Source organism: Vanellus vanellus, assembly GCF_965231255.1.
Source record: "Vanellus vanellus genome assembly, chromosome: 1".
NCBI lineage: Eukaryota > Metazoa > Chordata > Aves > Charadriiformes > Charadriidae > Vanellus > Vanellus vanellus.
In genome coordinates, this window is record NC_138905.1 from 1,082,993 (window position 1) to 1,110,038 (window position 27,046).

Here is a 27,046-nt window from a genome sequence, read left to right on the forward strand (position 1 = left end):
CATATCCCTGCCCGTATCCCTGCCTGCATCCCTGCCTGCATCCCTGCCCATATCCCTGCCTGTATCCCTGCCTGCATCCCCTGCCTGCATCCCTGCCTGTATCCCTGCCTGCATCCCCTGCCCGTATCCCTGCCTGTATCCCTGTCTGCATCCCTGCCTGTATCCCTGCCTGTATCCCTGCCTGCATCCCCTGTCCGTATCCCTTCCTGCATCCCTGTCTGCATCCCTGCTCGCATCCCTGCCCGTATCCCTGCCTGCGTCCCTGCCCATATCCCTGCCTGCATCCCTGCCCGTATCCCTGCCTGCATCCCTGCCCAATCCCCAGCTGCAGCGGTTTCCCCCCGCAGAGGAGCTCCGTGCTGGCAGTGACGGCTGCCTTTGCTGTGTCCATCGTGCTTCTCCCTTCCAGCTTCCCGGGGGTTTTCAGCTTGATCCGGGGAATGCCGGTGCTGCTGCCGGGGGTGGGGGCTCTGCCCGATGCCCGCGTGCCGCAGCCCTCCCCGTCCCGCTCTGCCGGCGCCTGGTACGCCCTGTGCCGTGTCAGCGTTTACCGCCGGCACTGCTGCTCCGGGCTCGTGTTTTCCTGCTGAGCACAGGTGAGGTCAGAGGTTTGTGCTCGGCTGTCACAACGAAGCTGTGCTGACACGGAAAACAGGGCGAAGGGGCCGCGGCTGGCGGAGAAGGCGGCTGCCGGGACCTCGGGAGCCCCGCGCGCACCTCCTGTGCCGGTCTGGGCTCACAGGGACAGCTCATCCCGTCACGGGCACTGTCGGGAGGGTGCCCGGGCACCCCAGGCGCGAGTAATGCCGAGGCACCCGCAAAGTGCTGGCACAGGGACCTGGGGGTGATGGGGCACGGCTGCTGTGACCCGCAGGAGTGGCTGCGCATGAGGGCTCTGGGTTCACACCAGCCTTTGCTCTTTGGGAAGCCCGTGGCATCCCACAGCATCCCATATAACATCCTGCAGCATCCTGCAGCGTCCTGCAGCATCCCATATAGCATCCTGCAGCATCCCACAGCATCCCATATAGCATCCTGCAGCATCCCATAGCATCCTGCAGCATCCCACAGCATCCCATATAGCATCCTGCAGCATCCCATAGCATCCTGCAGCATCCCACAGCATCCCATATAGCATCCTGCAGCATTCTGCAGCATCCTGCAGCATGCCATAGCATCCTACAGCATCCCAGAGCATCCTGCAGCATCCCACAGCATCCCATATAGCATCCTGCAGCATCCTGCAGCATCCCACAGCCTTCCATGGCATCCCACAGCATCCCATGGCATCCTGCAACATCTCACAGTATCCCACAGTGACTGGCAGCCAACCACAGCATCCTGCAGCATCCCACAGCGTCCCATGACATCCAGCAGCATCCCACAGTATCCTGTGGCATCCCATCCCATCCCACAGCATCCCCGGGCATCTGGAAGCATCCCACAGCCTCTAGCAGTATCCCATGACGTCCAGCAGCATCCCACAGTATTCTGTGGCATTCCATCACATCCCACAGCATCCCCAAACATCTAGCAGCATCCCACAGCATATGGCAGTATCGCCTAACATCCAGCAGCATCCCACAGTATCCCATGGCATCCCATCACATTCCACAGCATCCCACGACATACAGTAGGATCCCATGACATCCAGCAGCATCCCATCAGATCCAGCAGCAGCCCCGGGCATCCAGCAGCATCCCACAGTATCCCATCACATCCCACCACATCCCACAGCATCCCCAAACATCTAGCAGCATCCCACAGCATATAGCAGTATTGCCTAACATTCAGTAGCATCCCACAGCATCCCCGGGCATCCCATCACATCCCACAGCATCCCCGGGCATCCAGCAGCATCCCACAGTATCCCATGGCATCCCATCACATCCCACAGCATCCCATCAGATCCAGCAGCATCCCACAGCATCCTGCAGCATCCCATTGCATCCCATCACATCCCAGAGTATCCCCAGGCATCTGGAAGCATCTCACAGCATCCCCAGGCTTCTAGCAGTATCCCATCACATCCAGCAGCATCCCACAGTATCCCACAGCATCCCATCACATCACACAGCATCCCATCATATCCAGCAGCATCCCACAGCATCCTGCAGCATCCCACAGTATCCCGCAGCATCCCATCCCATCCCGCAGCATCCCATCACATCCAGCAGCATCCTACAGTATCCCACAGCATCCCATCACATCCAGCATCATCCGTGGGCATCCTGCAGCATCCCTGGGCATCCTGCAGCATCCCACAGTATCCCGCAGCATCCCATCCCATCCCATCCCATCCCATCCCATCCCATCCCATCCCATCCCATCCCATCCCATCCCATCCCATCCCGCAGCATCCCATCACATCCAGCGGCATCCCACGGCATCCCCAGGCATCCGGCAGGATCCGCAGCCCATGGGCAGCGTGTCCTGCTCCCTCCTGTCCCCTCGCCTGACGGGGAAGCGCTGGCCGTCCTCTGGCTCGGGGACATCCCCGGGGTGGCCCCGGGACCCCCTTTACCAGGACGTGCAGCGGGTTCGCGGGCAGAGCCGGGATGTCACCGCGCGGCAAGCGGGGAGGGGGCCCTCCCCGAGAGCCCTCCTGGGGGGAGTTTTGGGGGGGGCTGGGTGCGTCCGACCCCCCGATGGGTCTTGCTCGGGGGGTCCCGTCCCCACTGCCCTTCCCCGGGGGGACGCAGAGGCCGCCGCCACGCGAGCTGCCCAAATTCGTGGCAGAAAAGGCAGTTAAAAATAATTCGAAGTGAATTTAGGGAAAACTCTGAGCTATAAATCCGTGCAGGTGCGGGGGGGTGGAATTCTTTCCCTGAAGGCGGCAGGGTGGGGATGAGGCGTTTTTGGGGCTGATTGGGCACAAATGGCGAGTTTTGGCGATGCCGCCCGTGGGCGCGGCGGCGGGGGTGGGTTTGGGCAGTGCCGGGCTGTGCCGGGCGGCGAGAAGCGGCGAGGCTTCGGGGGGCGAAAACGCGGCTCGAAAAAACTTCCTTTTTGGATTTGCGGTGGGGAAAACTGTGAAATGAGTTCTGGGGGGAGAGGAGGGGGGGGTGGGGGGGCGAAGCTTCTGAAGAGCCGTTTTTCACTCCGCCGTTCTTTAAGTGGCCAAAACTGCATTTCACGGCCTAATAAGATTTTATATATATATTTTTTTTTCCCCCCACAGCAAAGAGCTTTTTTTTTTTTTTTTTCCATCCGCGTTTTCATATCCCCGGTCTTTAATCTGGGCTTAACTGGGGGAGGCGGCTTCCCTCTGCGCAGCAGCTCCGGCTCCTCTCCCATCACCCGTTTATTTGAAGCCGGGGGAGGGGGGGGCTGCGGTTGCCCCCCCCCCCGCTGGTGGAGGGGCTGCGGGGAGAGGAGCGGGGTCGGGGTCGGGGGACCGTTGCGGGTGAACCCGGTCACCCTTGAAGCCCAGCGCCCGGCCGAGGGCCCGGCTCAGCCCCCGTGGGCAGCGCTGGCATTTCGGAGCTTTGGGAGCTCTAAAACCTGACAAGAGGTTGGGGTCCTCCCGGGATTTGTAGCCCGGGGGGGGGGGGGAGTGGGGGTGTGTTTTTTGCACTCCAGCAGCAGGATTTGGTGGCTGGGGTCGTTGGCAATGGTGGGATGGTGGCACGGATCTGGATTTCGTGGCTGGAGATGGTGGTGGGATGGTGGCACAGATCTAGATTTCATGGCTGGGGTCACTGGTGATGGTGGGATCGTGTCACAGCTCAGGACTTCATGGCTGGAGCTGGTGGTGGGATGGTGGCACGGATCTAGGTTTCATGGCTGGGGTCACTGGTGGTGCTGGGATCGTGTCACAGCTCAGGATTTCGTGGCTGGAGCTGGTGGTGGGATGGTGGCACAGATCTGGGTTTCACGGCTGGGGTCACTGGTGGTGCTGGGATCGTGTCACAGCTCAGGATTTCGTGGCTGGAGCTGGTGGTGGGATGGTGGCACGGATCTGGGTTTCATGGCTGGGGTCACTGGTGGTGCTGGGATGGTGTCACAGCTCACGACTTGGTGGCTGGAGATGGTGGTGGGATGGTGGCACGGATCTGGGTTTCATGGCTGGGGTCACTAGTGATGGTGGGATGGTGTCACAGCTCAGGACTTCGTGGCTGGAGATGGTGGTGGTGGTGCTGGGATGGTGGCACGGATCTAGGTTTCATGGCTGGGGTCATTGGTGATTCTGGGATGAAGGCCCAGCTCAGGATTTGGTGGCTGGGGTCACTGGTGATGGTGGGATGGTGGCCCAGCTCAGGATCTCACGGCTGGGGTCACTGGTGGTGCTGGGGTGGTGGCCCAGCTCAGGATCTCACGGCTGGGGTCACTGGTGGTGCTGGCCCAGCTCAGGATCTCACGGCTGGGGTCACTGGTGGTGCTGGGGTGGTGGCCCAGCTCAGGATCTCACGGCTGGGGTCACTGGTGGTGCTGGGATGCTGACACAGCCCCGCAAGCCCCAGCAGCTGCTCTCAGAGCATCCAGCCTCTCCCGTGGCCCAGGGAGGGTGACAAGGGGACACTTTTTCACTCCCCTTTCCAGGAATGACTTAGGAGCTTCCAAGGAAGCTGCTCCGAGTCGGGATCTGAGGGCAGGAGGGCGGGTTTGGGGTTTTCTGGGCGCACCCCCGGCTGTGCGCTGCCTGCCCGGGGCGGCGAGCGGTGGGGGTGGTCCTGCTCCCTGCCAGCGCTGGGGACGGGGCGCTGGGCACGCTGCTCCCACCCGCTCCGGCGGCTCCCCCGTCCCGCTGCACGGAGGCTCTGCAGCATCGTGGCCGCGGGTGGGAGGTCTCGGTGCTGGCAGGGGCAGGCGGGGAGCTGGTGACATGACGACGCCTGGGGACAGCCACCCGCGGCAGGGTGCGGGACGGGATCCCACTGCAGGGTGCAGGATGGGATCCCGGTGCAGGGTGCAGGACAGGATCCCGGTGCAGGGTGTGGGATGGGATCCTGGTGCAGGATGCAAGACGGGATCCCGGTGCAGGATGCGGGATGGGATCCCGGTGCAGGATGCAAGATGGGATCCCGGTGCAGGATGCGGGATGGAATCCCGGTGCAGGATGAGGGATGGGATCCCGGTGCAGGATGAGGGATGGGATCCCGGTGCAGGATGAGGGATGGGATCCCGGTGCAGGATGCGGGATGGGATCCCGGTGCAGGATGAGGGATGGGATCCCGGTGCAGGATGAGGGATGGGATCCTGGTGCAGGATGCGGGATGGAATCCCGGTGCAGGATGAGGGATGGAATCCCGGTGCAGGATGAGGGATGGGATCCCAGTGCAGGGTGCGGGACAGGATCCCGGTGCAGGATGAGGGATGGGATCCTGGTGCAGGATGCGGGATGGAATCTGGTGCAGGATGCAGGATAGGATCCCGCTGCAGGTTGCAGGACGAGATCCCGGTGCAGGGTGTGGGATGGGATCCCGGTGCAGGATGAGGGATGGGATCCCGGTGCAGGATGAGGGATGGGATCCTGGTGCAGGATGCGGGATAGGATCCCGGTGCAGGATGCAAGATGGGATCCCGGTGCAGGATGCGGGATGGAATCCCGGTGCAGGATGAGGGATGGGATCCCGGTGCAGGATGAGGGATGGGATCCTGGTGCAGGATGAGGGATGGGATCCCGGTGCAGGATGCGGGATGGAATCCCGGTGCAGGATGCGGGATGGAATCCCGGTGCAGGATGAGGGATGGGATCCTGGTGCAGGATGCGGGATGGAATCCCGGTGCAGGATGAGGGATGGAATCCCGGTGCAGGATGAGGGATGGGATCCCAGTGCAGGGTGCGGGACAGGATCCCGGTGCAGGATGCGGGATGGGATCCTGGTGCAGGATGCGGGATGGAATCCCGGTGCAGGATGAGGGATGGGATCCCGGTGCAGGATGAGGGATGGGATCCCGGTGCAGGATGCGGGATGGGATCCCGGTGCAGGATGAGGGATGGGATCCCGGTGCAGGATGAGGGATGGGATCCTGGTGCAGGATGCGGGATGGAATCCCGGTGCAGGATGAGGGATGGGATCCCGGTGCAGGATGCGGGATGGGATCCCGGTGCAGGATGAGGGATGGGATCCCGGTGCAGGATGAGGGATGGGATCCCGGTGCAGGATGCGGGATGGAATCCCGGTGCAGGATGAGGGATGGAATCCCGGTGCAGGATGAGGGATGGGATCCCAGTGCAGGGTGCGGGACAGGATCCCGGTGCAGGATGAGGGATGGGATCCTGGTGCAGGATGCGGGATGGAATCTGGTGCAGGATGCAGGATAGGATCCCGCTGCAGGTTGCAGGACGAGATCCCGGTGCAGGGTGTGGGATGGGATCCCGGTGCAGGATGAGGGATGGGATCCCGGTGCAGGATGAGGGATGGGATCCTGGTGCAGGATGTGGGATAGGATCCCGGTGCAGGATGCAAGATGGGATCCCGGTGCAGGATGCGGGATGGAATCCCGGTGCAGGATGAGGGATGGGATCCCGGTGCAGGATGAGGGATGGGATCCTGGTGCAGGATGAGGGATGGGATCCCAGTGCAGGGTGCGGGACAGGATCCCGGTGCAGGATGCGGGATGGGATCCTGGTGCAGGATGCGGGATGGAATCCCGGTGCAGGATGAGGGATGGGATCCCGGTGCAGGATGAGGGATGGGATCCCGGTGCAGGATGCGGGATGGGATCCCGGTGCAGGATGAGGGATGGGATCCCGGTGCAGGATGAGGGATGGGATCCTGGTGCAGGATGCGGGATGGAATCCCGGTGCAGGATGAGGGATGGAATCCCGGTGCAGGATGAGGGATGGGATCCCGGTGCAGGATGCGGGATGGAATCCCGGTGCAGGATGAGGGATGGAATCCCGGTGCAGGATGAGGGATGGGATCCCGGTGCAGGATGAGGGATGGGATCCCGGTGCAGGATGCGGGATGGGATCCCGGTGCAGGATGAGGGATGGGATCCCGGTGCAGGATGAGGGATGGGATCCTGGTGCAGGATGCGGGATGGAATCCCGGTGCAGGATGAGGGATGGAATCCCGGTGCAGGATGAGGGATGGGATCCCAGTGCAGGGTGCGGGACAGGATCCCGGTGCAGGATGAGGGATGGGATCCTGGTGCAGGATGCGGGATGGAATCTGGTGCAGGATGCAGGATAGGATCCCGCTGCAGGTTGCAGGACGAGATCCCGGTGCAGGGTGTGGGATGGGATCCCGGTGCAGGATGAGGGATGGGATCCCGGTGCAGGATGAGGGATGGGATCCTGGTGCAGGATGCGGGATAGGATCCCGGTGCAGGATGCAAGATGGGATCCCGGTGCAGGATGCGGGATGGAATCCCGGTGCAGGATGAGGGATGGGATCCCGGTGCAGGATGAGGGATGGGATCCTGGTGCAGGATGAGGGATGGGATCCCGGTGCAGGATGCGGGATGGAATCCCGGTGCAGGATGCGGGATGGAATCCCGGTGCAGGATGAGGGATGGGATCCTGGTGCAGGATGCGGGATGGAATCCCGGTGCAGGATGAGGGATGGAATCCCGGTGCAGGATGAGGGATGGGATCCCAGTGCAGGGTGCGGGACAGGATCCCGGTGCAGGATGCGGGATGGGATCCTGGTGCAGGATGCGGGATGGAATCCCGGTGCAGGATGAGGGATGGGATCCTGGTGCAGGATGCGGGATGGGATCCCGGTGCAGGATGAGGGATGGGATCCCGGTGCAGGATGCGGGATGGGATCCCGGTGCAGGATGAGGGATGGGATCCCGGTGCAGGATGAGGGATGGGATCCTGGTGCAGGATGCGGGATGGAATCCCGGTGCAGGATGAGGGATGGGATCCCGGTGCAGGATGCGGGATGGGATCCCGGTGCAGGATGAGGGATGGGATCCCGGTGCAGGATGAGGGATGGGATCCTGGTGCAGGATGCGGGATGGAATCCCGGTGCAGGATGAGGGATGGAATCCCGGTGCAGGATGAGGGATGGGATCCCAGTGCAGGGTGCGGGACAGGATCCCGGTGCAGGATGAGGGATGGGATCCTGGTGCAGGATGCGGGATGGAATCTGGTGCAGGATGCAGGATAGGATCCCGCTGCAGGTTGCAGGACGAGATCCCGGTGCAGGGTGTGGGATGGGATCCCGGTGCAGGATGAGGGATGGGATCCCGGTGCAGGATGAGGGATGGGATCCTGGTGCAGGATGCGGGATAGGATCCCGGTGCAGGATGCAAGATGGGATCCCGGTGCAGGATGCGGGATGGAATCCCGGTGCAGGATGAGGGATGGGATCCCGGTGCAGGATGAGGGATGGGATCCCGGTGCAGGATGAGGGATGGGATCCCGGTGCAGGATGCGGGATGGAATCCCGGTGCAGGATGCGGGATGGAATCCCGGTGCAGGATGAGGGATGGGATCCTGGTGCAGGATGCGGGATGGAATCCCGGTGCAGGATGAGGGATGGAATCCCGGTGCAGGATGAGGGATGGGATCCTGGTGCAGGATGCGGGATGGAATCCCGGTGCAGGATGAGGGATGGGATCCCGGTGCAGGATGAGGGATGGGATCCCGGTGCAGGATGCGGGATGGGATCCCGGTGCAGGATGAGGGATGGGATCCCGGTGCAGGATGAGGGATGGGATCCTGGTGCAGGATGCGGGATGGAATCCCGGTGCAGGATGAGGGATGGAATCCCGGTGCAGGATGAGGGATGGGATCCTGGTGCAGGATGCGGGATGGAATCCCGGTGCAGGATGAGGGATGGAATCCCGGTGCAGGATGAGGGATGGGATCCCAGTGCAGGGTGCGGGACAGGATCCCGGTGCAGGATGCGGGATGGGATCCTGGTGCAGGATGCGGGATGGAATCCCGGTGCAGGATGAGGGATGGGATCCTGGTGCAGGATGCGGGATGGGATCCCGGTGCAGGATGAGGGATGGGATCCCGGTGCAGGATGCGGGATGGGATCCCGGTGCAGGATGAGGGATGGGATCCCGGTGCAGGATGAGGGATGGGATCCTGGTGCAGGATGCGGGATGGAATCCCGGTGCAGGATGAGGGATGGGATCCCGGTGCAGGATGCGGGATGGGATCCCGGTGCAGGATGAGGGATGGGATCCCGGTGCAGGATGAGGGATGGGATCCTGGTGCAGGATGCGGGATGGAATCCCGGTGCAGGATGAGGGATGGAATCCCGGTGCAGGATGAGGGATGGGATCCCGGTGCAGGATGCGGGATGGGATCCCGGTGCAGGATGAGGGATGGGATCCCGGTGCAGGATGAGGGATGGGATCCTGGTGCAGGATGCGGGATGGAATCCCGGTGCAGGATGAGGGATGGGATCCCGGTGCAGGATGAGGGATGGGATCCCGGTGCAGGATGAGGGATGGGATCCCGGTGCAGGATGCGGGATGGGATCCCGGTGCAGGATGAGGGATGGGATCCCGGTGCAGGATGAGGGATGGGATCCTGGTGCAGGATGCGGGATGGAATCCCGGTGCAGGATGAGGGATGGAATCCCGGTGCAGGATGAGGGATGGGATCCCAGTGCAGGGTGCGGGACAGGATCCCGGTGCAGGATGAGGGATGGGATCCTGGTGCAGGATGCGGGATGGAATCTGGTGCAGGATGCAGGATAGGATCCCGCTGCAGGTTGCAGGACGAGATCCCGGTGCAGGGTGTGGGATGGGATCCCGGTGCAGGATGAGGGATGGGATCCCGGTGCAGGATGAGGGATGGGATCCTGGTGCAGGATGCGGGATAGGATCCCGGTGCAGGATGCAAGATGGGATCCCGGTGCAGGATGCGGGATGGAATCCCGGTGCAGGATGAGGGATGGGATCCCGGTGCAGGATGAGGGATGGGATCCCGGTGCAGGATGAGGGATGGGATCCCGGTGCAGGATGCGGGATGGAATCCCGGTGCAGGATGCGGGATGGAATCCCGGTGCAGGATGAGGGATGGGATCCTGGTGCAGGATGCGGGATGGAATCCCGGTGCAGGATGAGGGATGGAATCCCGGTGCAGGATGAGGGATGGGATCCTGGTGCAGGATGCGGGATGGAATCCCGGTGCAGGATGAGGGATGGGATCCCGGTGCAGGATGAGGGATGGGATCCCGGTGCAGGATGCGGGATGGGATCCCGGTGCAGGATGAGGGATGGGATCCCGGTGCAGGATGAGGGATGGGATCCTGGTGCAGGATGCGGGATGGAATCCCGGTGCAGGATGAGGGATGGAATCCCGGTGCAGGATGAGGGATGGGATCCTGGTGCAGGATGCGGGATGGAATCCCGGTGCAGGATGAGGGATGGAATCCCGGTGCAGGATGAGGGATGGGATCCCAGTGCAGGGTGCGGGACAGGATCCCGGTGCAGGATGCGGGATGGGATCCTGGTGCAGGATGCGGGATGGAATCCCGGTGCAGGATGAGGGATGGGATCCTGGTGCAGGATGCGGGATGGGATCCCGGTGCAGGATGAGGGATGGGATCCCGGTGCAGGATGCGGGATGGGATCCCGGTGCAGGATGAGGGATGGGATCCCGGTGCAGGATGAGGGATGGGATCCTGGTGCAGGATGCGGGATGGAATCCCGGTGCAGGATGAGGGATGGGATCCCGGTGCAGGATGCGGGATGGGATCCCGGTGCAGGATGAGGGATGGGATCCCGGTGCAGGATGAGGGATGGGATCCTGGTGCAGGATGCGGGATGGAATCCCGGTGCAGGATGAGGGATGGAATCCCGGTGCAGGATGAGGGATGGGATCCCAGTGCAGGGTGCGGGACAGGATCCCGGTGCAGGATGAGGGATGGGATCCTGGTGCAGGATGCGGGATGGAATCTGGTGCAGGATGCAGGATAGGATCCCGCTGCAGGTTGCAGGACGAGATCCCGGTGCAGGGTGTGGGATGGGATCCCGGTGCAGGATGAGGGATGGGATCCCGGTGCAGGATGAGGGATGGGATCCTGGTGCAGGATGCGGGATAGGATCCCGGTGCAGGATGCAAGATGGGATCCCGGTGCAGGATGCGGGATGGAATCCCGGTGCAGGATGAGGGATGGGATCCCGGTGCAGGATGAGGGATGGGATCCCGGTGCAGGATGAGGGATGGGATCCCGGTGCAGGATGCGGGATGGAATCCCGGTGCAGGATGCGGGATGGAATCCCGGTGCAGGATGAGGGATGGGATCCTGGTGCAGGATGCGGGATGGAATCCCGGTGCAGGATGAGGGATGGAATCCCGGTGCAGGATGAGGGATGGGATCCTGGTGCAGGATGCGGGATGGAATCCCGGTGCAGGATGAGGGATGGGATCCCGGTGCAGGATGAGGGATGGGATCCCGGTGCAGGATGAGGGATGGAATCCCGGTGCAGGATGAGGGATGGGATCCCGGTGCAGGATGCGGGATGGGATCCCGGTGCAGGATGAGGGATGGGATCCCGGTGCAGGATGAGGGATGGGATCCTGGTGCAGGATGCGGGATGGAATCCCGGTGCAGGATGAGGGATGGAATCCCGGTGCAGGATGAGGGATGGGATCCCAGTGCAGGGTGCGGGACAGGATCCCGGTGCAGGATGAGGGATGGGATCCTGGTGCAGGATGCGGGATGGAATCTGGTGCAGGATGCAGGATAGGATCCCGCTGCAGGTTGCAGGACGAGATCCCGGTGCAGGGTGTGGGATGGGATCCCGGTGCAGGATGAGGGATGGGATCCCGGTGCAGGATGAGGGATGGGATCCTGGTGCAGGATGCGGGATAGGATCCCGGTGCAGGATGCAAGATGGGATCCCGGTGCAGGATGCGGGATGGAATCCCGGTGCAGGATGAGGGATGGGATCCCGGTGCAGGATGAGGGATGGGATCCCGGTGCAGGATGAGGGATGGGATCCCGGTGCAGGATGCGGGATGGAATCCCGGTGCAGGATGCGGGATGGAATCCCGGTGCAGGATGAGGGATGGGATCCTGGTGCAGGATGCGGGATGGAATCCCGGTGCAGGATGAGGGATGGAATCCCGGTGCAGGATGAGGGATGGGATCCTGGTGCAGGATGCGGGATGGAATCCCGGTGCAGGATGAGGGATGGGATCCCGGTGCAGGATGAGGGATGGGATCCCGGTGCAGGATGCGGGATGGGATCCCGGTGCAGGATGAGGGATGGGATCCCGGTGCAGGATGAGGGATGGGATCCTGGTGCAGGATGCGGGATGGAATCCCGGTGCAGGATGAGGGATGGAATCCCGGTGCAGGATGAGGGATGGGATCCTGGTGCAGGATGCGGGATGGAATCCCGGTGCAGGATGAGGGATGGAATCCCGGTGCAGGATGAGGGATGGGATCCCAGTGCAGGGTGCGGGACAGGATCCCGGTGCAGGATGCGGGATGGGATCCTGGTGCAGGATGCGGGATGGAATCCCGGTGCAGGATGAGGGATGGGATCCCGGTGCAGGATGAGGGATGGGATCCCGGTGCAGGATGCGGGATGGGATCCCGGTGCAGGATGAGGGATGGGATCCCGGTGCAGGATGAGGGATGGGATCCTGGTGCAGGATGCGGGATGGAATCCCGGTGCAGGATGAGGGATGGAATCCCGGTGCAGGATGAGGGATGGGATCCCAGTGCAGGGTGCGGGACAGGATCCCGGTGCAGGATGCGGGATGGGATCCTGGTGCAGGATGCGGGATGGAATCTGGTGCAGGATGCAGGATAGGATCCCGCTGCAGGTTGCAGGACGAGATCCCGGTGCAGGGTGTGGGATGGGATCCCTGCTCAGGGTGTGGGACAGGATGCTGGTGCAGGATGTGGGATGGGATCTGGTGCAGGATGCGGGACAGGATCCCGGTGCAGGGTGCGGGACAGGATCCCGGTGCAGGGTGCAGGACGGGACCCCGGTGCAGGGCCGTATGCAGTATGGGACCCCGGTGTCACGCGCAGCAAGGCTGCGTGCTGGAGGGCTGCGGGACCCCTCGCCCGCGGCGTCCGGAACCCCGCGAGCTCTGGGAAGACGAGGCAGGAGGGGGGGATGGCCGCAGCCCTGGGGGTGGGCACGGGGCTGCTGGTCCTCCCGCGTCTCTCTCCTCACCCCACAAGCCGGGTGATGATCCCGACCTCTGCCAAGCGCACCGGTGCCGAGATTCCTCCCCGGTGCGGCGGGCGGGCGAGCCGGTGCAGGAGGCGGGCGGGCGCTGCGGTGCATGGCGCGGGGGGGTTGCTCCCGGTCGCGCTGGGGGTCCTTTGGGACTGAAGTGACTTCTGCCGACGCTGGTGCTGAGATGGCACAAACCAGCGCCGGAACTGGGTCTCCCGGGGGGATTGAGAGATGTTGTGCTGAGCACCGGCAAAGCGCCGTCCCGCGGTTGTGCCGCTGCAGAAGCTGCTGAGGGTGACACGGGGCTGAAACTCCGCTCGGTGGGAAGGGCCGTGCGGAGCTCCCCGTCCTCCCAAATCAAAGTCCCGTTGGCATCGCCCCGGTACGCTCCCGTCCACCCCGGCGAGCAGGATGAGGGGCGGATGAAGAGGAAGATCCCGGTGCCTCCGCCACCCTCCCCATGGCGTGCGCGGCTCTCCCCGTCCGGCGGCTCGGCTAAGCCACTGCGAAATTGGGATTTGTTTCCTTCTAATCAGGCTGTGATAGATGACAGGCGCACCCCCGGCTCTGGCTGCAGAGGTGGTTTAACATTAGATTTTTAATGATCCCTCCATTAATCCCGGTATTCTGGGATTTAATGCTCGCTGCCCTTTGACCGGTGGAAACGATGGAAACTTTGATTTCGTGCATATTGGATACTTCTGGAGGCCGGGGCCAGGAATAGCGGCTTATCCCCTCGGAGCGGGGGGATTACAGCGCCGGAGGATGGGGCATGGTGGGCATGGACAGATGGGATGGGGAGAGGGATGCCACAGGGATGGGGAGAGGGATGAGGTGGGATGGGGAGAGGGATGAGCTGAGCTGGGATGAGAAGGATGCTGCAGAGATAGGGAGAGGGATGGGGAGAAGGATGCCACAGGGATGGGGAGAGGGATGTGACTTGGATGGGGAGAGGGATGTAGTTGGGATGGGGAGAGGGATGGGGAGAAGGATGCCACAGGGATGGGGAGAGGGATGAGATGGGATGGGGAGTTGGATGAGCTGGGATGGGGAGAGGGATGGGCTGGGGTGGGGAGAGGGATGAGATGGGGTGGGGAGAGGGATGAGATGGGGTGGGGAGAGGGATGCCACAGGGATGGGGAGAGGGATGAGCTGAGCTGGGATGAGAAGGATGCTGCAGAGATAGGGAGAGGGATGGTGAGAGGGATGCCACAGGGATGGGGAGAGGGATGTGACTTGGATGGGGAGAGGGATGTAGTTGGGATGGGGAGAGGGGTGGGCTGGGGTGGGGAGAGGGATGAGATGGGATGGGGAGAGGGATGCTGCAGGGATAGGGAGAGGGATGGGGAGAGAGATGTGATTGGGATGGGGAGAGGGATGGGATGGGATGGGATGGGATGGGATGGGATGGGATGGGATAGGGAGAGGGATGTAGTTGGGATGGGGAGAGGGATGTGGCTGGCATGGGGAGAGGGTTGCAGCTGGGATGGGGAGAGGGATGAGCTGGGATGGGGCTGGAGCCATACGGAGTCCCAGCACGGCTGCTCGGGGCAGGGAAACTGAGGCAGCCGAGTGCTGCAGCATCCCTGCAGGCCCCCGCGGCCACCCAACGCCCCCAGTTTGCTCTCAGTCCCACGGGAACATCCTCTCGGAAGCGTTGCTCGGAGCCGGGCTGCGGCAGAGCGGGAGCGGGGGCTCGGTGGGAGCGCAGCCCCGGGGGAGGCGATGCCGGCGCCGAGGAGGGGCGATGCTCGGGGCGGGGGGACATCCGCCAGCACCTTTTGGGTGCAAATCAGCATTTGCACCGGATGTCTCCGTCCCCTCTTGCAGACCCCGTCGGGGACCGAAAAGCCGGGGGGGGGGGGGTGGGGGGGGGAGCGCGGCCGCCCTCCCCCGGCTCTTTTAGGACCCGGCAGCGCGGTGGGAGCCGACGCTGGCAATTTTGCCTGTCTTATAAAAAGCCATAACGGCGATATTGCTGAATAAATGAAGCCATCAAACAGAGGTGGCAACAAGATTACAACACTTTGCGAGTGCTGGGGGCAGAATAAAACTGTCCGTTTAGCGAGCAGCCGGAGCGCCTGCCAGCACAGTTGTTTCCCAGCGCTTTCCGTGTCGGGTTTTAATCTCCTTCGCTCTTCCCAAAATCCTGCCCCCCCCCCCAGCCCCCCCTTCTCCTTTGCTCTCTTCCCCAGAACGGGGCTGAGCTGATGGATGGGGCCGGTGCGGGGTGCGGGGCAATGGGGAGATGGGTGTCTCCCCCTCTAGCGGCTGCAAATTTGGGGAGGGAGGGGCGCTGACGGGACCCCCATCCTGGATCCAGCCGTGGAATCCCATCAGGTGCCCGTTCCCAAGCCCCGGCGTGGGGATGTGGGACGTGTCATGCCCATCACCGGGGTCTCTGGCCTCAGGTTCGTGCCGGCGTCTCCCCCCCCCGGTGTGTGTTGGGCAGAAGTCTCCTGGGGATGCGCGTTCCCCCCCTGCGGCTCATGCACGGAGCGATGCTCGGGACCGCGGGACAGCGCAGGGGCACCACGGCGAGCGGGACGGCCGGTGGCACGGAGCCGCGGGGCCGCCCCGCACTCCCCGGCGAGGACGTGTCCATCTGGGAGCACATCTGGCTCCGCTCTGACATCTGGCAGGAGCCCACCGGGCCACTCGCGCAGATTTGCGCACCTTCGGGGCGCTGCTGCCCCTCGCCACCGAGTCACACCCCCCCCCCCCCCCCTTAGTGTCACAGGGCGTCCCCGCGGCTCGGCCCTACCGGGGTCACCTCTTGCCCCGGTGCCGTCAGGCTGCGTCCCCGCTGCTCCCGAGGACGGAGCCTCGCACCCCAAACCTTGGCACCCCTCGTCGGGGCAGACCGCCATGTGTGTCGCAGCCGGGGGGGACACATGGGGACGCGGCGGCTGCTGCCACCAGCCCTGCGCTCGCCTCCCCCCCGGCACAGCCTCCTGTTCGTGCCCAAAATAGCTGTAGGTGCTTATTCCTGGTTGCTTGGCATTTCGAGCGCTACCTCTGCAGCTGCCTCCTGCTGCAGCTTATTTCCTCGTTTACGAATCCTTATATTTTTTTTTTTTTTTTTATCCCCCTGCTCCGAGGCGAGACCTATTTTCAGCTCCCGGTGATGGCTCTGCCCTTCCCCCTCTCCGGGGCAGGGGACGCTCTGGGGTTTTGCGAAGGGATCAGCACCCCCTCCCCATACATATATATATATATATATATATATGCGCCTTTTTTTTTTTTTTTTTAAAGTAGTGAATTAGCGGTCCATGCCCCGCATGTGTAATTGGAGGAGAATTACAGATGCGCTCAGCGAAGGAGAATTTATGAATTTGTTTAAAGCAGCAGAGTGTAATGGCAGCCAATTTGCCGCCGCCGCCTCGGCACGCAGCAGCGCCGGTTGGCAACTGGCCCCCGAGCCGGGCCAGCGCCGACCTCCCCTGGTTGGGGAGGGGGTGGCAGGGATAAAAATGCAATAGGAAGGTAAAACCAAGCAGGAGGTTCCCACGCCCCCGGGGACACTCACCCCTCTGTTTTCGGGGGGTGATATGGTGGTTTTGGGGTGGAGGTCCCCCAGCGTGGAGGCGCGGTGACCCCGTGGCCGTGCCCTGAAGTTGCCATTAATTATGAAACGTTGCTCCGAGCACCTTCCCTTGGTCAGCGGGGCGAAACAGGGCGGGGGTCTCATTGTCCACCCCCCGGCACGTCTGACCCCCTGCGGCAATCGGTGTGCGGCGATGCGGCTATGGTGGAGGGTCCCTTTGCCCCCCACCGGTGCTGAGCCCCCCCCGGCTCTTCTCTCTTGCAGCAACATCGCCGAAGCGCTGGTGAGCAAGGGCCTGGCCACCGTCATCCGCTACCGGCAAGACGACGACCAAAGATCCTCGCACTACGACGAGCTCTTGGCTGCGGAGGCACGGTGAGTGCCGTGCCGGGGCGGGGGTGCTCCCCCGGCTGCGGGGTGCCCGCGCTGCCTCTCGGGGTGTCTCGCAGGGAGGTCATAGAGTCACAGAGCGGTTTGGGTGGGAGGGGACTGTTAAAGGCCATAGAGTCCCCGACACCTCCCCCCAGCCCAGGTCGCTCCCAGCCCCGTCCAACCCGGCCTTGAACACCCCCAGGGATGGGGCAGCCACAGCTTCTCGGGGCACCCTGCGCCAGGGGCTCAGCGCCCTCATGGGGAAGAATTTCTCCCCCATATCTCATCTCAGTCTCCCCTCTGTCAGTGTCAAACCGCTCCCCCTCGTCCCACGGCTCCCCTCCCTGACCCAGAGTCCCTCCCCAGCTCTCCTGGAGCCCCTTTAGGCACTGGAAGGGGCTCTGAGGTCTCCGCGGAGCCTTCTCTTCCCCAGGCTGACCCCCCCACCTCTCCCAGCCTGTCCTCCCAGCAGAGGGGCTCCAGCCCTCCCAGCAGCTCCGGGGCCCCCTCTGGCCCCGCTCCAGCAGGTCCATGTCCTTCTGATGTTGGTGGCCCCCGAGCTGGAGGCAGCACTGCGGGGGGGTCCCCCCAGAGCAGAATCCCCCCCTCGACCCCCCCGAGCCCCTCTCGGCAGGGCTGCTCTCCACCCCTCCATCCCCAGCCTGTGCTGGGACCGGGGGCTGCCCCCCCCCGGGTGCAGGACCCTGCGCTTGGCCCCGTTGGACCCCGTGAGGGTCACAGGGACCCACTCCTCCCGCCTGTCCGGGTCCCTCCGGGTGCCATCCCGTCCCTCCGGCGTGTCCCTCCACTCGGTGTCATCCGCAGAGCTGCACCGCGTCGCCCCCATCACATCCCCACAGTGTCCCCATCCGTCCGTCTGTCCCCGCTGCCGGGGGTGCCCTCCCTGCCCCCCATCCCTCCTGCCTGAGCATCCTTTCCCCTCCGCAGGCAGTTGTGGCCCTACGCAATCTCCAGCCCCCCCTCACCCAGACGCCCCCATCACCCAAATCCCCCCCCAGAGCGGTGCCTGGTTGCGTGTGCCCCCCCCTCTCCCTCCACGCCGGTGCCGCAGATGGGCTCAGCATCGGCGCTGGCGGAGGTCCCGGTGCGCTGTGGGTCAATGGGAAGCGTCGCGCCGCGCGACGGGTTCTCCGCGTGAATGCCGGCGCTGCCCCGGCCCCCGGCAGCTGAAGGCGGATAACATTTGCAAAACGCCCGGGAGGAGGGTCGATGTCTCACGGCCCATTGGGCGCATCACGCCGGGGTTCAAAGGGCCCCGCTCGGCTCCTCGGGGCGGCGAGCCCGGCCAACGCGCCGCCGCAGCCTCCCTGCCCCGGCCTGTCTGCCCGAGAAGTAATTGTATTTAAAGCCGGTGACGTTCCCAGCCCATCCAAAGGACTCGCGACACATCCCGGCCTCCGCTAACGAGGTTGAGGTTCTCGTGGTGAAAAACAAATGCGTGTGGACACTTCGCCGCGCCGCGTCCCCGCGGAACCGCTGATGCAGGCAGGGGCTGGTGCAGGCAGGAGGATGCCTGCCGTCCCCGCTGCCAGCTGGGAGGAGCGGGCGGCCGTGGGGGCCGTTGGGTGGGCGACGCGCGGCCGGACGGGGCTGGAACGTCGCCGGGCTGGGAGGGAATTGCAGAAGCAGTGCCTTCCTCCGGCAGCGCCCGGCTTCCTCGGTCTGCTCTCCTGGGGCGCAGGGCCCAGCTGTGCGCCCTCCAGATGTGCACCGTTGAGGTTGCGTGGTCCAGATGTGCACGGTTGAGGTTGCAGCATCCAGGCGCGCGTGGTCCTGGCGTGTGGGATCCAGATTTGCACAATCCAGGTGTTGCACGGCCCAGCGGTATGTGCTCCAGATGTGCACGGCCCAGCGGTGTGTGCTCCAGATGTGCACAGTTGATGTTGCATGGTCCAGATGTGCACGGTCTACGTGTGCATGGTCGAGGCGTGCATTGTCCAGGCACGTGGGGTGCAGATTTGCATGATCCGGGTGTGCACAGTCCGGGTGTGCACAATCCAGCTGTGTGCGCTCCGGATGTGCATAGTCGGTGCCGCATGGTCCAGATGTGCACAGTCCAGGCGTGCATGGTCCAGGCATGTGTGATCCAGATGTACATGATCCAGCTGTGCACGGTTCAGGTATTCAATGTCCAGCTTTGCGTGGTCCGGAACGCGCAGTCCAGCTGTGCATGGACCAGGCACACGTGATCCAGCTGTGCATGGTCCAGCTGTGTGCGATACAAGTGCGCACAGTTGAGGTTGCACAGTGCAGGTGTGTGTGGTCCGGGCATGTGTGATCCAGATTTGCGTGATCCAGCTGTGCAGAGGCCAGGCGTGCACGGTCCAGCTGTGCACAGTCCAGCTGTGTGGCCTCCATATGTGCACAGTTGAGGTTGAATGGTCCAGATGTGCACGGCCCAGGCATGTGTGATCCCGATTTACATGATCCAGCTGTGCATGGTTCAGGCGCAGGCGATCCAGCTGTGCACAGTCTGGAATGCACAGTCCAGGTGTGCACAGTCCAGGTGTGCATGGTCCAGCTGTACACGATCCAGGCACGTGTGATCCAGCTGTGCGCAGTCCTGCCGTGCACAGTGCGGGTGTGCACGGTGGTTGGTTGCACGTTCCAGATGTGCACGACGCCCGCACACACAGTCCGGGGTGCACACTCCAGGCACATGCGATCCAGCTGTGAGCGCTCCAGACACGCGCGCTCCAGATGTGCGTCGTCCAGGCATGCGCGTTCCAGCTGTGAATGGTCCTGAGGTGACCACATCGTGCATCCCCCCCCCCTCCCCACCTCGCAGCCCAGTGCCCCCCGCACCGGCGCCGGCTCCGTGCCAACCATTGCCGCACGGCGAGCGGTGCCCGAGCCACCGCGTCCGTACCCCCCACGGGCGCTGCCTGGGCTCCGGCTGCACCGGAGGCGGCGGCACGGCCGAGCCGGTGGGATTTCAGCTCCTCCTCGGCAGCAGCTTTGGCAGCGGCTGCCGACAGCAGGGGAGAGCAGCTTGGAGGGGGTTGCGGCGCCGTGCAAGACTCCGCTCGGTTTTCCCGCAAACCGCTCGCTTTTTGAGGGGGGAGGGTGAAAAACGGGCTGTCGCGCTCCCTTTCCCCCCATCCCCCCCCCCCCCCCAGCCCTGCGTGGCGTGGGATGGGCCGGCGGCGGATCGCTCGGGGCCTCGCGGTGGATGTGCCTTTCGGGAAGCGGATGGATGTGCCTGGCATTAAAGCAGCATCTCGCAGCGCTGCGGCGTGGGCGAGCCCGCGGCCGGGCACCGGGATAGCCGGGGCGGGATGCGGCAGATGGAGCCTGCAGCCACGCTGGCTGCCGCGGGGCGGGGGGAGGGGAGGGGGAGGAATCAAGCTCGGATGTCCCGAATATCGGCATGCTCGACATCCTGAATATCGGCACGCTCAGATGTCTTGAATATCAGGATGCTCGATGTCTTAAACATCGGGATGCTCAGATGTCCCGAATATTGGGATGCTCGATGTCCCGAATATCAGGATGATCAGATTTCCCAAATATCGAGATGCTTGATGTCCTGAGTATCAGGATGCTCGGATGTCCCGAATATCAGGATGCTCAATGTCCTAAATATCGCGATGCTCAATGTTTTGAATATCAGGAAGCTCAGATGTCTCGAGTATTGGGATGCTCAACATCCCGAATATCGGGATGCTCAGATTTCCCAAATATCAGGATGCTTCATGTCCTGAATACAAGGATGCTCGGATATCCCAAATATTGGGATGCTTGATGTCCCGAGTATTGGGATGCTCGTGTGTCCCAAATATTGGGATGCTCAACGTCCTGAATATCGGGGTGCTCAGATATCCCAAATATCGGGATGTTTGATGTCCTGAATATCAGGATGCTCGGATGTCCCAAATATTGGGGTGCTCAGATGTCCTGAATATCAGGACGCTCAATGTCCTGAATATTGGGATGCTCAGATATCCCAAATATCAGGATGCTCGGTTGTCCCAAATATTGGGATGCTCAACGTCCCGAATATCGGGGTGCACGTCTGTGCCAAATATCAGGATGCTTGATGTGCCGAATATCGGGATGCTCAATGTCCCAAATATCGGGATGCTCAATGTTTTGAATGTTCTGAACATCGGGATGCTCGCATGTCCCGAATATCGGGGTGCTCGGATGTCCCCGCTCACCCCCAGGCGCGGTGCTGCAGTTCGGCCCTGAGCACTGCCGCCTTTGCCCGTGGTGGAGGAGGCTGTGCCGGCTCGGCCGTGCCGTCAGCCGTGGCACACCCCGGTTGGGTGGTCGTGCCGGCACGGGGCTGGCTGCCCCCCACCGGGCAGAGGAGCTGGCGGCTGCGGGGCGATGCTGGGGGCAGAAACAGGCTCCCATCCCACCAGGCTTCCCTGCAGCGGCTGTGTGCCCTCCCCGCATCCCCCCCACCCCGGCTTTGCTTTCCAGCGAGGGGCTGCTGCAGCATCCCCGGTGCCGCCGCCATGCCGCCCCGGCAGCCCGCCGCGGGCTCCGCCGCCGGCATCCCTCCGTGCTCCGTGGCAAACCCTGCGGCGAGGAGGAGCTGGCGGGGGACACGGAGCTCCTGCACGGACGGGGTGGCCTCGTCCCGGGGTGGGGGGGACCGTCACCGTCACACCGCCCGCATCCCTGCAGGGATGAGCATCCCTGGCTGCCTTCGCTCCGGCTCCCAGCGCCTTCCAGCGCGTTACAGCGCTTCTTTAACTTCGTCTTTCTTCTTAACCTGAGGAAAGAGCTGTTTTCTTGGGGGAGGTGGGGGGGGGGAGCGCTATTTCTGGCCGAGCCACTTATCCCCGGGTGCGGCGCTGAGCAGAGCGGGGGTGGGGGGGGGCGCATCTTGAAGGAGGGCGAGGGAGAAAGGAGAAATCCTTTTGCTGATTTAACAGGTTGGCTTCTTCCAGAGGGCTCCTCGAATGATCCAGCTCAGCAAATTGATCGCCGCACAAAGCCTCGGCAGCGGCTTTGAATTTTTCCACACCCCCCCACCCCCACCCCACCCCCCGCCTTGTATTTTTATTATCGCCGCCGGCCGCTCCGAACAAATCCCTGCCACTTGCCCGCCAGCGGCTCTGCGGTCGGCGTGAAAAACGAGGGGTTTTTCAATTCCAGGCTGCTGCCGGGGCGCCCGAGGACATGTGCCCCGTGGGGAAGGGGGGGCTGTGGGGGCTCGGCGGGGCGCAGCGGCGGGGCGCCTGACTTCCAGGAGCACCCCCCAGCCCGGGGACCAACAGCGGCGCGAGGAGGCTCCACTCCCGCCGGCCGCCCTCCCCTTGCAGAGTCCCTGCCGCGCTTGGGGAGGGCAGACCAGCACCGATAAAAGCCCAACTGGTTTTGCTGGGGCAGCCCCCCGCGGTGGGCACCCCTTGGCGTGAGCCGAAGGCTCGCGGCGGCCCGGCTGCGGGCGCTGGCAAGCCCCGAGCCGCCGGCGCAGCATCCTGCGGGAGATGCGGGGCAGGGACCCGATTTCCAGCCCCGCTCGGGGCTGCTGGGTTTGCCACCCTGCCGCCCGCCGGCTGAACCCCCCCACCCCCCCTCCAACCCAAAAACCGCCCAGCAGCGGGTTCGCCAGCGGCCACGAGCGCTCGCACCGGCTGTGCCGAGCGTGTTCGCCCCGGCGCGGCATGGCAGCGGGCGGCACCTCCCCTGCCGGCTTCTGCTCTGCGCCGGTAACGCCGGGAAAATCAGCGTGGCCTTTGGGAAGCTGGAAAAGGTCAAAGTTGTCGGGGGAAGGAGCTCTAACGAACGCGCGCGGCCCTTTGACCCGCCGCTGCCGCCCGGCAATAAGCCGGCCCGGCCGTGAACTGCATGGAAACCGAATAAATCTGCTGCCGGGTCACCGGTGCCGCTGCCCTTGCCGTCTGCCCACCGTAGGCGACAAAGCCGACACCGGGGCAGCGCACGCCACGATTCTCCCCACGCCGCTTGGCTGCGGGTGCGCCCCGGGTACCGGCAGCGCCGCGGTCACCGGGGCTCAGCTTCAGGGCCGTGGTGCTCAGTCCCGAACCGACGGCCGCGGCTCTGCCGGTGTCACTCATCCCCTCCACTGCCAGGTCCTGAGGTTGCTCCCGTCCCGGTGCTGCACCCTCCTCCCCTGGCAGCGCCGGCACGGCACCGCGGCGCAGAACCGGGTCCGGCACCGGGTCTGGGGCACCCGCTCAGTTTTGAGCCATGAAGTGCCTTCCACGTGTGGTGTCGCTTCACCGCGGCTCCGCATCGCCGGGGTATTACTTTAACCTGGAAGGAGCTTATTACCATCAGCACTGGAGCGTTCGCCGCGTATTTTGCATTTAAAATGTTCCGTGTGATTAAGCGCTGGAAGAAACGGGTATTAATTTTACTTCTTTCCGGGGCCACTCGCCTTCCTGTTGATCCCTCCCGTTTGTGCGGGGAACAAAGCCAGTTTAATTTGGCACCGGGGACGAGTGGTCCCTCGGATCAGGTACGCGCTGAGCTCAGGTGAGCCGGTAATTGGGATTACGCAGGCTAACGAGCCGGCCGGTCTCTCGCCGGGTGGGCAGGGTGGGCATCGCCGACCCTTCCAGCCGCCGCGCTCACCTGCCGCCTCTCTTTTTCAGGGCTATCAAGAACGGCAAAGGGCTGCACAGCAAGAAGGAGGTGCCGATTCACCGGGTGGCCGACATCTCCGGGGTAAGGACCGTGCGGCGCCGGCCGCGCCGCGTGCGAGGTTGTTTGCCGGCATGGGGTGGGGGGGAGCAGAGCTGGAGAGGTGCCGGGTGCCGGCGCTCCGGCACGGCCCGCGGTCCCGCTCGCTGCGTGCGGGATGTGCGGGAATCCCGCAGGCACGGCCGCTGCCCGCCGGAGAAGCCGGGACACGCGGTTGGGTTTAGGGCAGCCCCTCCTCCTCTGCCAGGGCTGGTGACCCCCTCCCCCCCCGAGTGCCACCGCAGAAGCCGTTTGTCACCCCTGGCGCACCCCGAAAGGGTGAAATGAGATTTCTCCCGGGGCGGGGGGGGGGGTCACTTCTACGGGGGGCAGCAGTGGGGACGTCTCACCGCGTGCCCCGTGCTGGCATCGCCCCGGGCATCGGCGACGAAGGGGACCCCGCGGTGCCGCAGGGTTTTGCCGCGCAGCGCTCCCATGACCATGCCGGATACGTCCTTAAACCGGCAGAGAGGGGCTGTGTCGGTGCCTCCGCCCGGGGTTCGGCGTCCCGGCTCTCGAGAAGGTCCTTCGTGTCCTGGGGGGGGACACAGAGCTCTCAAGAAGGTCCTTCATGTCCTGGGGGGGGACACAGAGCTCTGTCCTGGGCACCCCAAGTCCTGCCCTGTTTTTCATCGCTGGCGTCTGCGGCGATGGAGATTTCTCCACTTCTCCTCGTGGGGTCCCCACCGGCCCCCACTCCTGGGGACACCCCCCGGCGCCCCGGGGGCTCGGCCGCCTTTTATTGGGCCTTCTGAAAAACACACGCGGGCGCGATTGGCCACAAGAAGTGAGACAAAGCGGCGGCGGTGGGACGCGGGGACGTCCCTGCTCCGAACCCCCCGGCCCCGTTCCCGGCAGGGTCCCTCCCGCCGGGGGCCGTGCTGCCGCCGGCATCGTTAGGGGCCCCCGTAACTCAATCAGGGCAGCGAGCGAAAGGCTGGGAGCCGGATGCGAGGCGGGGAGGGCCCCCGCAAACAAAATTAGGCTAATACATCACGGCTTTTATGAAGATTTGCTCATCTTTTTTAATCTCTAATAGTTTTCTGTAAACCGATCCCGGCCTCCGTTCGCCGCGTGTCAGCGGTTGCGCGGCGTGATGAATTGCGATGCGCGCCGAGCTGACGGCGGGCGCTTTACCACCGCCAAAATAACGCCATGGGAATTTGCGTCGGCGCGATCCTCCCGCTGCCGGGGCCACGTGCCGGGCTCGGCCAGCACCTATGCCCCGGGGCGGCCCCTGGGCTCCGCTCCCCGGCACCAAACCGGAGCCTCTCCGGCGCTGCGCCGGGATGGGAGGCGGGAGCCAGGCAGGGCTGGAGGGGCGGTGCGGGGAAGGCGATATATCGGGGCGCCGGTGCCCCCGACGGCAGGACTTGCCGGCGATGCAGGGGCGGTGGGCAGCGTGTCCGGGACCGGCGCTGCGCCGTTGCGTGGGACCCCTGCAGCGGTTTCGGCTGGGGCTGAGCGCGGGGAGTGCCGGGGGAGGAGGAACGGCAGCTCTGCACCGGCAGCACCGGGGGCAGAGGGTTCGGTCCCCCCCGTGCGCTGCCGGCTGCGGCACCGCTTTGCCCGGCAGAGAGCAGGCGGCATCGGTGCGGGGGTCCGTGTCGCTCCGGCAGAGGGACGCCGGCGCTGGCACGGTGCTGGCGATGGAGCGGTTTGTGTGGCATCGCTCTGGGTCCCCTCGGCCGCTGGACACGTCCCCGTCCCCGGGCTCTTCCATACCCGGTGCTCCTGCGGTTTCACCCGGCTGTGCCCGCTGCCCTTTCCCGGCACAGCATCGCCGCTTGCCGCAGCGCCCCATGGGGAAACGGCGTCGTGAAAACACGCGCTTTGGGGCTGTTTCGCCTGTCAGGCTGCGGTGACAGGGTGGGCACAGCACCCGCGGTGCCACCCCGACCCTGACCCGCGCCGGTACATCCCAAGGGGGTGTGTGGCTTCGGCGCATCCCCTGCCCGTGTTTGTCATCCTGTGCTGTCCACCGACGTGACACCATCACTGTGTCCCTGTCCCTGGGTCGTCATCTCTGTCCCCATCCTGTCACACTCTGCCTTACTCTGCCTCCCCGTTCCCGAGCATCCCGGCTGGATCGGCGACCGGGATGCAAAAGTTGGGGAATTAGCTCAAACACAGGATTCAGCCCGGTTTTCCCAGTTCCGGCACAGCCTCCTGTCCCTGTCACCCCCCGCCGGCTCCTGCTGGGAAATGTCCCTTCCCTTTGGTTTGGGCCATCAGGTGGCTGCTGCCCTGGTACCCCAGGAGCATCCCACTCTTCCCAACACCCCGAGCCCTCCCCAGTGCCGTCCCCATCCCGGCCTTGCCCGCCAAGGGACCTCAGGGCCCTGCGATGCTGCAGGCAAGAAAAATCCTCCCCCCACCCCCCCCAAAAAAGTAGGGAAAAAGCATCGAGGGAAGCGCAGCAGCAACACAACCCCGTGCTAGCTCGCTTCTCCCATTAGCGTGCGCTCCGGCGAGCACGCGGCAGCCCGGCCGCCGGAAAACCTCCTGTCCTTGTGCAAAGTCCTTGAATAATTTTGCATAATTGGCAGAGCTTCACATAAAAGTGGAGTTAGGATGATTTTTTTATTTTTTTTTTCTTTTTCCCCTCTCGCTGTATTTATGCGTAATTTTCCTTCCCGTTCCCGGCTAATTAAACGCTGGGAGTGTTAAAATAATAGTAACGAGGGTGATACCACCTGGGCGGGAGCCGTGGGCAGAGCCGGCGGCACCGCGGTGGGATGCGCTGAGAATAGGGGAGTGCCGAAAAAGTGCGGGGTGGGGGTGCCAGGAGCAGGGGTTGGGGGGGGGGGTTGCCCCCCCCGAGGTGGATGCACAAAGTGGGTCGTGCCCTGGAAGCACCTTGTTGTCCCCAGGGACAGCGGAAGGAGCCGGCGCCGGCACTCGGTGGCAGGGGGCGAATCCTGCCGGCGCTGAAGGTGGGAGCCCAGGCTCGGCGCAGCCGGGATGGGGAGGGGGAGACGCCTGCACAGCAGAGATCCCACACTTCTCTTCCCCATCTGAATTTATCCGGTGATCCCTCTCGGCCGCTGGCACGTGGTCCCATGTGTACGTCAGATCCCAGAGCCTCTGTCACCACGTCCCTGTGTGGCACGTTCGATGATGTCCCCTTGATGGGATACGCCGGGCTGGGAGCATCCCGACCTGGGACCCGCTTCCCGGTGTCCTGGCCGCTCCAGAGGCTGCCAGGCCGGCTCCTGCAGCAGGATTCACTCCCAGAAATCACTCCCGATGTCACCACAGCCATCCCCTCCACTGGCATCTGCTCCTTCCCTGTCTCCCCGGCTGCTCGGCACCGCAGCCCCCGGCCCCTCGGCGAGTGGTGCCGGGGATGTGGCATCCCAGGGGAGCCCGGCCGGC

At 64.1% G+C, this 27,046-nt stretch overlaps 1 protein-coding gene across 2 annotated transcripts in view; it reads left to right on the plus strand.

Moving 5' to 3' along the window:
* SND1 (staphylococcal nuclease and tudor domain containing 1) overlaps positions 1–27,046 on the plus strand; it is a 161,364-nt gene that overhangs the window by 71,291 nt on the left and 63,027 nt on the right. For both annotated transcript variants that reach the window (XM_082484025.1, XM_082484026.1), the window contains exons 13-14: positions 16,877–16,987; positions 23,581–23,653. In XM_082484025.1, the coding sequence (XP_082340151.1) occupies positions 16,877–16,987; positions 23,581–23,653 (184 nt within the window). The remainder of the gene's footprint in view (positions 1–16,876; positions 16,988–23,580; positions 23,654–27,046) is intronic.